General features: G+C 53.1%; 1 protein-coding gene across 1 annotated transcript in view; it reads right to left on the reverse strand.

Moving 5' to 3' along the window:
- The window catches only part of PREX1 (phosphatidylinositol-3,4,5-trisphosphate dependent Rac exchange factor 1), a 186,318-nt gene that overhangs the window by 96,740 nt on the left and 75,655 nt on the right, over positions 1-13,923 (reverse strand). Inside the window, exons 2-3 of the mRNA XM_055545234.1 lie at positions 10,916-10,987; positions 6,976-7,098 (exon numbers count right to left, since the gene is read on the reverse strand). Coding sequence (XP_055401209.1) covers positions 6,976-7,098; positions 10,916-10,987 — 195 coding nt within the window. The remainder of the gene's footprint in view (positions 1-6,975; positions 7,099-10,915; positions 10,988-13,923) is intronic.

The raw sequence follows: 13,923 nt of genomic DNA on the forward strand, positions 1-13,923 counted from the left end.
CAGGATTCGACCTCTCTAAACCCCCATACTGATGTCTGGCTCTACAGCCAAGAGCCTACAGGCTCTGCTATTGGTACAGCTCCAAGGTAAGACAGCAAGCAAAGCCTCGGTGACCACCACCAGCATCAGCCTCCAAGGGCAAGCCCAGGTTCTACAACCAGACCACCCAGGTTCACAGCCCAGCTTCCCAGCTCTGTGACCTCGTAAAATTTCAGAGCCTCTGCATTCGTGCCTATAAATTATCAACAGTGATGACCTCCCGGTAATAAGGTTGTTGTGAGGGTCATCAGGTGAATTTATAGTTAATGTGTAAAAGAGTGCCCAGTAAGGGCTCCTTGACTATCAACCACCACGATCATTGCTGTTGTTGATGTTGCCATGATGACTATTGCTATTATATCTGCAAATTCACTATCCCATTGGTGAACCCATCTATACTATGACAGGCGGGGCAGTGGATGGGCAGGTTTTGATGGCAAAAAAGAGACGGGCAGAGTCAGGAGGAAGACAGTGAAGTGGACTCGTAGGTCTGGGGTGGCGCGCCAAGGAAGGCACCAGGCGGATTGTGTGAAATATGGGGACTCCTGCCCGCCAGCAGGTCTGCTGTCTCATTTTTGCACTGTCCATCTCCCCACAACCACCCCCTGGACTAGGATCTCCTTGGAGGCAGGGTTTGCCCCTGCTGAGGTCACGGCTGCGATGCCAGGGAGGACGGAAGTCCCAGATGGAGAAGAGACGACTACTTGATGAATGAAGCGAGGGCGCAGCCGGGGGAGCTGTGTGGGGAGCCCAAGACCCTCACCCCAGCCTCACTCTGCTTCTGGTCCACCACAGAGCAGCCTCAGCTCATGGTCAGCCCGCATGTTGTCTCACCCACCCAGCACCCAGGGCCCCTGGCTGTGGTCTCAGGCCCCAGTGTTTCCCCCGGGGCACCTGCCTCCTACACTCTGACCCCACTGACTCAACTGCACCCCCAGGCACCAGGGGTGAGCATGTGGCCCAGGCCAAATCAGTCAAAGAGCTCCCAGTCCTGGCAGCAGTGGTCACGTGATCCAAGTCCCGGAGAGCCCTCAAGGACTCACGTTGGAATTATTGCAAAGAGAAGCTCCCTTTGAACTTTTGTTTCTAAGTGAGCAGACTGTCACCCTGACACTGCTGAGGACCATCTCTGCCACCACTCCAAGAAATAAAAGCAAAACAGAGGAAAGCAGAGCCTAAAGATAAAGACCACGTTCTGAAAACATCACATGGGATCCTGGATCCAGCTATACCTGATGTCAGCCGACACTGACTATGTCATTTGTATAAGCCAATTAAGTCCTTTTGTTGTTGTTTAAGCCTATTTGAGTTGTTTTCGTCACTTGCAGTGAAGACAGTCCTAATATACGCACATTCTAAAAGGGGAAGAAAATGAAAAAATGGATCCAAGCCTGGTGAGATGACACAGTCTCCCTGTTCATCTCTATCTGCACCATGAAGGGCCTGGACCAAAAAGCACAGCCCAGATCCATTCATCTTCACATGCCAACCCCAATCAGTAAGGAATGCTGGCTGAAACACTAGTGGGAAGAACTCTGGAGCCCCCTGGAGAATGCTGTCATTGATTAGTGATGTCTGCCATGGATGCATGAAAGGGGAGTAAGTGGGAAGATCTCCATGGGTTTGTCATTCCTCATTGCCTGAGCCCCTTCTCTGACACACCCTCATCCTCTCCTTCCATACTGAAAAGGGCAGGGGACCAAGGTCTGAGGCTCGGAGAAGTTAAATTTAGCAACTGACAACATCCCCTCTTCAAAACCATGCCGAGTTTCATCACTCCCATCTCCATTTACGGAGCCCAATCCCAGCTGCATCTCAGGCTCAAGATGCAACAAATGTGAAAATGCTGCCTTTGACAACGAAGAGGCCAAGCGTTCCGTTTCCTCCTAGCGGCCCCACATGGGGCTTTGATTGTTTGGCCAGGAGGAAATGGACACACAGTTGTGTACACACAGATGTGGGAGATGGGGAGCACGTGGCTGGGGGTTTGGGCTGTGAAGGAAGAGAAGGGGACGGCTGCCCACTGGGGACAGCTGCGGGAGAGGGTCGAGCCCCCAGGGAGGGCTCAAGGGTCGTCAGCAGCGGTGTCAGCTGTCCACAGTACCCGGGGGTGGGGAGGGGGGTTACTAGCTCCGCGGAGACCATCTGCTCCCAACCACACTTCACACCCACAAAGACTGAGACTCGGAGAAGGGAAGGAGCTGGCCATGCAGACACCTCTGGTGGGAAGAGGAGTGTGATATTCAGGTCACTTTCCCCAACCGATCATCTGCCTGTCCACAGAGCTGACCACATCACATCCTGCTAAACCCGCCAACTCTTAGAATGCAGTCCCTGTGGGATCGCCACCCCCTGCCCCATGAGACCCCTGGTCTGCCTCCATCACTCACTCTGCTCCAGCCATGCTGGCCTCCCTGCCTGCCCCCTGTGGACCAAGCCTGCTCCAGCCAAGGCCCCCAGTCCCAGCCTCCTCTCCATGTGGAATATCCTCCCCCAAGATCCCCCACTTCAGCACCTCACAGAGGCCTTCCCTGACCAGGATGGCCAGATAAAACACAAGACACTGAGCTGAGTGCCCTCAGATAAACCATGAATCTGTTCTAGGATAAGTCTGTACCAAACATTGTATGAGACACGTGCTGCATGCGTGCTCAGTCACTCAGTCGTGTGCAACTCTTTGCAACCCCATGGACTGTAGCCCACCAGGCTCCTCTGTCCATGGGATTTTCCAGGCAAGGATACTGGCTTGGGTTGCCATTTCCTTCTCCAGGGGATCTTCCCAACCCAGGGATCAAAGCCACATCTCCTGCATTAGCGGGCAGATTCTTCACCAATGAGCTACCTGAGAAGCCCATATGAAGCATACTTATATTAAAATATAATCTGCTGTTTACCTGAAATCCAAATTTATCTCACCCCTCCTAGGTGTTTTTATTTGCCCAATCTAGCAACCCTATTCTTGACTGCCAACTTTCATACAACCTCAAGGAGAGTTACTCCTCACACAGGCATCGTGTATTCTTCACAAATCCACATCCCTGTCTGCAGTGACATCCTCTCTCAACTGAAGGACCCTCCACATCTTCAGTCTAAGAGCCTCATGGCAGCAAAAGGCAAGTCTGTCTTATTTAGGGCACCAACTTCAGGGCCAAGAACAGTGGCTGGCGCACAGTAGGTGCTTAATGATACTATTAAGAGACTTTATCATGTAGAACGGTGAAAAACACAAGACTCATAATCAGACGACTGTGGCTCAGATCCCAGCTCCAACACTTACTTACTGGCTGGGTAAGCTTGCACACTGACTTAAGCCTCTCTGGGCCTCAGTTTCTGCACCTGTAAAGTGGGTATAATAATAGCACCCACGGTTAAAGGTTGTTGTGATGTTGTAATGAATTAATATATATAAAGCACTCAGAACAACACCTGGGACAGAGAAAGTTGACTGAATGCTAGTTTGTGATCATCTCAGTAGCTGGGGGTTGGGCCTGAGGTGAGGGGGTGATGGAGTTCCCCGCCGTCCACTGACTGGGCAGCAGGGGTGGGCTGGTCTGTAAGCCAGGGCCCTTCACGGGATCTGAGATGCCCCTTCCTTGACCGCAGAGCTCTGTTCCCAATCGCCACCCCACCATCCTTGTGCGGTCCTGCTGGCCCGGGTGCTCCCTCCCTTTGGGGTCCTCAGGGATGCGGTGGTAGGCGTGCCCCATCCGTGCATCCCTCCCTGAGAACCACCCTTAGTCTGAGACAGCCACCTGGCCTGCCTGAGGCTGTCCACCCACTCCCCAGGACGGCCCCCATCCAACAGGGGTGCAGAAGCCCCATTCCCTCGTGGCAATTTGGGGTGACCTGAAGGAAGAGGCACCCCCAGTTCCAGCATTCCCCCAACCCTGGATGGGGTCAGGCCGAGTGGAGACTGCAACCTTCTTCTTGAACTGCTTCCAACAAGGCCCCCTGCACACAGGCCTTGGGCTTCCGGAAACCCAACCTAAAGCAGTGGCCCCTTTTAAAAAGAATTCAGTGGCATCCTCTGCGAGCATGGGGGACGCGGGGTGACGACGGCAATATTTTAATGAAAAAGATGAGTTTAAGTTAAAAACTCCGAGTCACCCACTGAGAAAGCGGACTCTGCTTTCAGCTGTTTCAGTAATTTCAAGGGAGGGTCTCAGCAAGCTGTGGGGCACCAAAGCCAGTCTGATGCTGTTCACCTGCTGCTGCTGATTCTGCTGCTAAGTCACTTCAGTCGTGTTCGACTCTATGCAACCCCACAGACGGCAGCCCACCAGGCTCCTCTGTCCCTGGGATTCTCCAGGCAAGAACACTGGAGTGGGTTGCCATTTCCTTCTCCAACTGTTCACCTGAGCAGGCGTCAGCTCAGAGATGCAGGTGGGCAGAAGTTTCTGGAAGGAATGCCGTAACACAGCTTGGCTTCTACTGCATTTATTTTTAATAGCAAGAGACACTCACTTTCCAAACCCAGTAATGATGCAAATTTCCCTCTTAAATAAGTTTGTCTGGCTCCCCACAAAGGCCTGAACGTCCACTGCCAACACGTCAAGGTTCTGAGGATAAACACTGCCGCCACGATCGTCCAGTTTGCTGAGGCCACGCGAGGAGGGCTGCAGGGTGCGCACAGGAGGGCACGAAGAGGGCTGCGTCCTGGGCTCCAAACTCCCCACCTTCCTTCCTCCAGCCATCCCCACATCTCTGAGCAAATGAGCCCCGGTGGGGACTCACGATCCAGAGACCTCACTGGCTGGTCCGTTAAACCTGCTTACCACGCCTCTGCAGCTCAGGCAGAGAAGTCGGGGGACCCAGGGGTTAGTGGCAAGCTGGATAATGCACCTTGAGGACCCCTTCCCCGCCCTCAGCTCAAGTATGGACTGTTCCACTTCCAGCTCAGATGCCATCCCTTAACAGGCCGCCCCAGCAATGCCACCACCTCCCGGAAGCCTTCCCTGGTCCTCAGCTGGGGTAACACCCACAGCTGACACTCACACCAGGCCAGATTTCAGTGCTTCACTCAAATTAACTCATTTCACCCTCGTGACGGTACCCCACGGCAGGTACTATCATCACCCCCGTTTTACAGAGTCAGAGATGGCGGCCCAGAGAGGTGAAGTGACTTGCCCAAAGCCACTCAGCTTTTCAGTGGTAGAACAGGGAATCAAACTGAAGCAGTCTGGCTCCGGAGCAATGGGGGTTCACTCCTTGCTCTGAACCTAAATGGAAGACTGCCCCCCCATCCTTTTTATTTTCCTATTCAGGATACGTGTCCTGGGGAGTTCCCTGGCAGTCCGGTGTTTAGGATTCTGTGCTTTCACTGCTGAGGCCAAGGTTCCATCCCTGGTCAAGGAACTAAGATTTGCAAGCCACAAGGAGCAGCCAAAAAAAAAAGATAAAAAAATAAATAAACAAGTAAAAGATATGTGTCCGGAGCCAGTCCTGCCGCTTGCCCCTCTCACCACCCGTATGGACGCCACCCTGCCCAAGGGCACCAGCGTCTCACACGTGCAGTGACCTCCTCCTGGTCTCCCCGCCTCCCCCGCCCCCGCCAGGCCTTGCAGCGGCCCCGAGAGCAGATCACGTCCCTGCCCTGCTCCTCGCCCTCCCTGAGTGCCCGGCTGACCTGTGCCCTGTCTCACTCTCATGTTCATCCAATTTCAAACACTGAGGAACGGAAGCCACATGGACAGCTAACATCCAGCATTTAGTGAGCACTTCCCGGTGTGCTGTTCTGAGCCCTCTCCTCCCTTATGTTAACAAACCTGATCCTCAGCAACATCACGGGTCAGGTCTAGTTTTATACCCATTCTACAGGTGAGAACATCGAGGCACAGACAAGTTAAAACAACCTGCAGAGGCTAACGTCGCCCATGAGCAGCCCGGCTCTGCCCTCCTCGTCTCGGACCATCTGGAAGTGACACCCTGGAGAAGGGAGCTCGCGACGATGACAGTGACAACGGAAGTAAGCACCAACATGGACTAAGTCCCTGCTCCAGGCCAAAGCCTCTCATCTCGTTTCTGCTGACACTTGAGGCAGGATAAGCCTCTGTTGTGGGGACCGTCCTGTGGGTTATGGGCTGACCCATGGCTGGCCTCCCCGCACTAGGAGCCAGTAGCATGGCCCCCTCCTCGAGCTGGGACAACCAGAAGTGTCCCCAGATGTGGCCAAACGTCCCCTGGGGGCAAAATCATCCCCTGGTTGAGAACCGCTGCCCTAGGCTACACGTTTGATCATTTTACCTCTTTGAGTCTTTCCATCGACCCAAGGAGGCATCATTATCCCTACCTGTCAATCAGAGGAGGAAACTGAGGCTAGGGGAACAGAGGAGTTTGGCCCAGGCCTCTGCCCACAAGTCCAGGGCGGGTTTCCTCCTGGTGGGGAGGGTCCTGGGCGGCACAGGACGAGCAGGTGTGGAAAAGCAGGTGCCTCCTGCGGGCTAAGCCCCACCATCTTCCTCCAGCCACCCCCACCCCAATTCTAAGTGACTTGGGAAGACAGCGGCCATGACAACCAGATGCAGCCTCCCTGTCCGGCAGTCCCAGTGGGCGCCCAGGGGTCAGACACCCTCACTGGCCAGCGGGTGGCCCGGCCAGGACTCAAACACCGGTATGTCTGACCCAAGTCCACCCCGGGGCCCCGCCAAGCCAGGAGGCCACAGGAACCCCAGAATGCAGTCATTCAGCCAAGAGCTCTGAGGGAAGGGGGAACCACCTCCAGGTGACACCGAAGGGAGGGGAGCCAGCTAATAAGACCCTTGGTCCACTGGGTTCGACACTCTGCCCACTGTTGCAGGGACAGAGGTTGGGCCCGCCTGCCCACTAGCCTCTCCATCACCCAGACAGGCCTGCAAGTGAAACTGGTCAAGGGGACCCAAGGAGAAGCCCATTCCCTAAAGCTACAGGCTCCGACAGGGGCTGGGGCATTGTACTCACAAATTTTAAGAACACATTCCCAAGTTCGTGCTGAGACTGAGGCTCCGGATGCAAGCAAAACTCCAAGGCCTCCAGGAAATCCTTATGAACCTCCAGGATGTCTTCGATGTTTGAGAACAGGATCTGCAAGGGGAACACGAGGCCCAGGGACAGCATCAATCCAGGCTCAGAGGGAGAGCAAAATGAAGCCTTAAAAAATACATAACCCCCCAGTGCAGGTGAGGAGGGCACAGGGAAATGGACTCACAGAAATCACAGTAATAACAAAAATACTGCCAACATTCACCAGGCAGGACTAACGCCTAATCCTGCGCTAAGAACTTCATGTGCATTTATCGCATCTAATCCTCAGTATAACTCCATGAGGCAGGAATGATTCTCATCCCTAGTTCACAGATGAAGAACAGAGGCTCAGAGAAAATTATTAACTTTCCCAAGGTCATGCAGTCCAGTGAAGCAGCAGATGGATGTGAACTTCACACTCGGCGTGCGGAAGATCATATACTGTGACATTCATCACAGTCTAAGACACGTACCTGGTATGTCCAACCATAGGACTGATTTTTTTAAATGGTGAAGGTAGTTCCAGACACCAATTAAAATGATGTGATAAAAGAAAATACTATAGGGAAGGAAGATCAAAATGCCATTTAAACCCTCACAAACCATACAAGAGTGTTTGTTTCCCCCAGAAGAACCTATAAAGTTTGAAATGCACAGTCTGGGCCGGCAAGTCTGTATGTTAGAATTGAACCTTTTGATCAGTCATTTCCAACCAGGGACAGTTTTGCCTCCCGGGAGACATTTGCCAATGTATGGGGGGATTTTCGATTGTGACGAACTCAGCTGTAACAAATCAGGACGCTCCTAGTGTCTGAAAGGTAGAGGTCAGGGATGCAGCTGAACATTCTACGAGACAGACACAGAACAGCCCCCTGGAGGGCAAAGAGGACCAGCCCAACATGTTCACCGCACCAAGGTTGAGAACTGGGTGGATGGCCAAGACGACCATATACGGCAGCTTTACCTGCAGTAGCAGAAGACCGGAGGAAAGCTAAGCATGCGTTGAAGGGGACTTGTGAAATAGTTAAACAGCTGGACTGGTTATATTTAAATACATCCCATATTCTGAAATACTCTGAGCCTGTGAAAAGAACCTGCAGGTTATCTGGAGCCCTGGGATGATCCTTGATTGCATACTGTCAAGTGGGGGCTGGGGGTGGGGGGGGAATCATGGCGCCACCTGGAATTCCAGTATGGATCCATCTGTGTAAGGTAACACACACGCAAAGGCCACTCTGCTCTGCGCTGGCAGAAGCAGAGACTCCTGGACAGTAACACCAACTGGGAACCAACAAGGCCTCTAAGAACAACTAAGGGAGAATTTCCATTGACTCTAGGCCCTTTGAACCGTGAAATTCCTTTCTTTGCTTTTTTTTTTTTTTTAAAAAAAACAGGTGCATTTTTTCATTTAATTTTGAAGAAGACATTCACAGGGTTCAAAAATCAAAATATTATAGGAACAGAAAGGTCCTTTTGAGCACCCCAATAAATACAACGCCAAGTCCCTCTTCCCCCACTTCCCACCCGCAACAGCTAGCAGCCCGGATCACCAGTCACTGCGGCTTACAGCTCCTTCTAGGGTTTCTTCCCCAGTCATTCCTTTAGCGAGTACTAACTGAGCCCCCACTGTGTGCCAGTTTTCCAGGTGACAAGAAGCCTCAGGACAAAAGTAAATCAGGAAGGGAATCCCAGGGTGGGGCAGGAGGAGGAGTTTGCGCCTTTAAACACAGAGGGCCAAGGACAGCCGCTCTGCAAAGGTGACCTGGAGTCAAGGCCCCCTGAGGAATGAAGACCAACCCCATACACCCTGCAAAGGCAGCAGACAGTCTGTAGAGGCCTGAGGGTGGGCAGCGAGGGCCAAGGGGCAGGAGACCACGCGTCAAAGCCGAAGTCCCAGAGGGCCAGAGACCCTCTTCCTCCTCGGCCTTATCCTGGGGGACACTGCTCACAGGAAGTGGCTGGAAGAATCACCCGCACTGTTGGGTTATTTTTCTCTTTCTTGTTCTGTCCAGCTCACATGGCTGAATGTGCTTAAAGACCCATAGGATACACCCTATTCTTACGTCAAGGAACGGCTGCAGAATTTCAAAATAAGTTTATCTGTCTCCTGAGCATACACCCCAAAGAAATGAGAGCCTGTGTCCCCCCAAAGACAGATGAGAACAGTCATCACAGCCAAAACCTGGAAATTGCACACATAGCCACCGAAAGGAGAATGAAGGAGTCAACAGTGGTGCGTGCGTACTATGGATTGCTGCACAGCAACGAACAGCAGTGACTCCCAGCTACACCAAACAACGAGGGCAAGGCTCACAGACGCAACAGTGAGCAAAAGACGCCAGGCTCCACAAAAGGATCGTTTTTATACACGGTTCGAGAAAAGGCAAAGGCAGCCAACGCCGCCAGAAGTCAGGGCTTGTCTTTGGGGAGGAGGCATGTACTGAGGAGCTGCACTCAGGATTGGACCCTTTGCTTTACATGAATTATACCTCATAAAAAAGGTAATTTTTTCAAGCTGCAATAAATTACAATTCTTAATTATAATGCATACTGTTAAGATGTAATAAATAAATGTGCCCAGTCATTCCAGTCGTGCCCTCTCTGCAATGCTGTGGACTGTAGCCCGCCAGGTTCCTCAGCCCATAGGACTCTCCAGGCAAGAATACAGGAGGGGGTAGCCATGCCCTCCTCCAGGGACCCACAGATTGAACCTGAGTCTCCTGCGCCTCCTGCATTGCAGGTAGGTTCTTTACCCACTGCGCCACCAGGGAAGCCAATAAATAAACAGACTGTAATAAATAGACTAATGAACAGTAGGGACTCAGTAAATATTTGCTTTCTGAATGAATGCATAAAAGGTTCAATGCCAGCCCTACCAGGAACCAGCCATGCACTGACCCTGTGTAGGTCTCTTTACATCTCTGAGTCTCAGCTTTCTTATCCAAAATACTCAACTCAGAATTATCAATGTACAATGTACAAGGCGGCTATCAACCTTGGACGTATGCAGAGGGATGTCCGGAGTGACCAAGCCCTTTATGAGCTGTACATGCTGGGCACAGCTGACTCCCACCCTGCCCCAGCTCCCCCTCTCTCCAGGCACCAGGACCCCAGAGCCCCAAAGGGCTGGAGGCGGCTTCTCAGAGAGTGAGATCACACTGGAAAGCCAGGCCTGGGGACCTCTGGGGCCCGTACTGAGCACACAGAAGGCCTATTGACTTCCTCCTGAAACTCCCCAGAGCCACAGCCAAGATGAAGCCTGGACCCAGTTACTCATCCACTCTGCCTCGCACTTAATGCCCAGTGCAGGGCAGGGGCCCCGGGCTGCCACGAGGGCAGCTGGAGGTGCCAGGCTCCCAGGGGCGCTTGGGAAGGGATTTTCCACTGGCACCAAGCCAGGGGCCCCCGCGCGAGGAGGCTGGGAGACAGGATTGTTGTACTGAGCAAGGGGAGAAAAATCCTGAGCTGGGAGTGGGGGCCCGAGGCCGAGTCCTCCTCACAGACCCCCAGCACGGTCCGCTCACGGGACCCAGGGGCCTCCGGGGGCAACAGGGAGCAAGCAGGGTGGGGGAGGGCAGAGCCAGCTGCCCGCGGGGGTAGACACACCTACCTCCACTCCGGCGCCCCCTCCGAGCATCACCCAGGGGACCAAACCCACGCCCGCGCCCCCCTCTGAGCATCACCAGGGGGAGCAAACCCACCCCCACCCCCGCACCCACTCTGAGCATCACCCGGAGGAGCAAACCCACCCCCGCGCCCCCTCCGAGCATCACCCGGGGGAGCAAACCCACCCCCACCCCCAAGCCCCCTCAGAGCATCACCCGGGGGAGCAAGGCAGCTCTGCTCAGCAGGGACAGCAGGGGGCCCGGACCCCCACCTTGACATTCTCCTCCGTCAGGCCCTTCTCCACCGAGTCTGCCGCATTCTGCCGGATGCGATGCAGGAATGCCTGGAAGAGAGAAACAAGGAGAGGTGAGCTTCCACGCTGCCAGTCCCCTGGAGGTGGCACAAAAGGAAGGTCAGGAGTTCAAGTGCCAACGCGGCCCTAGACACAGGCGGGAAAGAAGCAAAAACCTACTTGGCCGGCCGTTCAGCCAGCACTCTTTATGGAGCACCTACCCGGCCAGGCTCTGCAGAGACCAACACAAGCCCTGCGCCAAGGACCTGTGCTCACACCTGCGTCATCGCCCAGGGGACCCTCGTGGACTGCAATTCATTTTCCCATTATTTTTCTTGTTTAAAAACTTAACTTCTAAATAATAACTATTCGCAGGGCTCAAAAGTCAAACTATAGAACTTTCCCGGTAGCCCAGTGACTAGGACTCCACGCCCCCACTCCAGGGGACGTGGGTTCGATCCCTGGTTGGGGAACGAAGATCTCAAATCCCCAAATTTTTTTAATTTGTTAATTAAAAAAATATATATATATATAGTCAAAATTGGAAAAGTGGGTTTCCGACACCCCAGCCCCCACCTATCTAGTCCCTCCCTCCCCCACAGGAACCACAGCTCCTTGTGTCTTGTGAAAACTTCCAAATAAACATACACATGTTGGTCAAAAAGTACCAAGTTTCCGTTATTAGAAAAATAAATTCTGGGGTTCTAGTGTACAGAAGAGCAATTACAGGCAATAATACTGTATTACATACTTAAAGCTGCACTATGACGGCAATCATTTTGCAGTATATAAGTGTACAGAAGCAGGTGGCACACCTTAAATTTACACAGTGTTACATGTCCATTATACCCGATAAAGCTAGGAAAGAATAAACACACATGTAAATTTATGCACACACACACACACATATATTCCTGTTTTGCCCTTTACTCACACCAAAAGATAGCAGCATACACAGGATGCCCTGGACCTCCTTTTTCCACTGAACTTAAAGATCCCTCCATATCATAACCCAGGCAACATCCTCATTCTCCTTTCATGGCTGCCCAGAATGCTACTCCATGGATGAACCTCAGTCATTCTGCCACTTTTTTCAAGGGCTTGGAACAGAGAAATCATTTCCCCCTTCTGTGATGTGAGACAATAAAGGCGGGGCCTGACAGGGGCGGTCGTGGGGAACAGGTGAACACACGACCACTGCAGGGGGCGGCTGTTCACCCCCTCGAAGTGCGGCCACGTGGGAGGGCAGCAGGCCCAGGATGCCAGATGTTCTGGAGGAGTTTTCCCCAAGAGAAGCCAGAAATTAGGATTTTTTTTTTTAAAGCAAAGTCTCCCAGCTTTTATTATTATTATTATTATTTTTAAAGCGTTTGGGGGTTTTGTTGTTGTTTTGCTTTCTGGCCATGCTGCATAGCATATGGGATATCAGTTCCCTGACCAGGGATCAAACTCATGCCCCTGCAGAGGAAGCACGGAGTCCTAATTGCTAGACCATCCAGAGACGTCCCTCCCAGCTTTTAAATGGTGGCAGAAGAGCCATCTGTTTTTGCAAGGAACTAGGTTTCAGGGGTTGAGCACGAACGCTGGGGACCGGAGTGGAGGGGTGCAGCCACGCTGATGAGCAATGACAGTGGCCTGGCCCTGGTTGGGTGGGACGGACGCGCCGCTGAGAAGTCAGGGGAATGGACTTGGGTGGGGAGGGGATGAAAGCCAGCCCCTGAGGGAGACTGAGGTTTGCCCCGACCCCAGGACTTGCCCCAGGCTGACCTGGCAACAGCCACAAGGAACCCCCTGTGAAAACAACTTCACGGTCCACAGATCAGGAGGTGGCACGGTGGCCTGCCGGTCACCCTCACCACCGCACGTGGGTGGAACATGGGAAACCTCTGAGTGGGGAAGCTGGAGGGGACAGCCCAGGACGGAGCGAAGCAGGGGCAGGCGGGCAGAGAGGCGGCTGTTGGATTCTTTCCCATCACCCAAAAGGACATCCACGGATATCACAGCAGCCTGGGCGCCTGCGGGCTCTGCTCTCCCAGGAAGACACTCACCGGCGCTCCACAGGGCAGGTCTCAGAGAGGAAAGTTGGGAACAGCAAGGTGGCCTTGCCGCTCTGTCCACACTCACTGTGATGTATTTGCAACCAGTCCCTGCAGCCCAAGTGCAGCCCAAGTGTATATCGTGGACTCAGCTGGATTCCTGACAACTGGACAACTCCACCTAGATGTCCGGGTCAGCGTCAGTCACTCAGTCGTGTCCGACTCTGCGTGACCCCCATGGACTGTGGCCCATCAAGCTCCTCTGTCCCTCGGGATTCTCCAGGCCAGAATACTGAAGTGGGTTGCCATGCCCTCCTCCAGGGGATCTTCCCAACCCAGGGATAGAACTCAGGTTTCCTACATTGGCAAATGGATTCTTTACCATCTGAGCCACCAGGGAAGGCCAGACGTCCAAAGGCCATCTCAAACTTAACACATCCCAAACCTAGTTCCTGAACTTCAGGGAAGGCCAGACGTCCAAGGGCCATCTCAAACTTACACATCCCAAACCTAGTTCCTGAACTTCCCTCCAAACCCACACAGCACCAAGCCCTTCCCAGCCTGACAAATGGCACCTCTGCCATTCAGGATCTCCAACCGAAGCCCCCCAGTCATTCTCGACCCCCTCTTTCTCTCACACTTCATTTCCATCCATCAGCAAATGCTATCACAGCTTCACCTTCAACTTGTTTTTTAAATCAGACCACTTCTCCCTACATCCTCAGTCACCTGCCTGGCCCAAGTCACCATCACCTTCTGTCTGGACTGCAATCCCCTCCTCCCTGTTCCTTTTACCATACACACAGCCTGAGGGATCCTAAAACTTTCCATGGCTACTCAATATACTTAGGAAAAAAAAAATCACATCTTCCCATAGTCTATAAGGCCCCCATGCACTAGTTAATCTCTCTGAACTCACCTTCCAGCCCTCCATCCCCACCTCACACCTCA

The sequence above is a fragment of the Bubalus kerabau genome, chromosome 13 (genome assembly GCF_029407905.1).
Source record: "Bubalus kerabau isolate K-KA32 ecotype Philippines breed swamp buffalo chromosome 13, PCC_UOA_SB_1v2, whole genome shotgun sequence".
NCBI classification, from domain to species: Eukaryota; Metazoa; Chordata; class Mammalia; order Artiodactyla; family Bovidae; genus Bubalus; species Bubalus kerabau.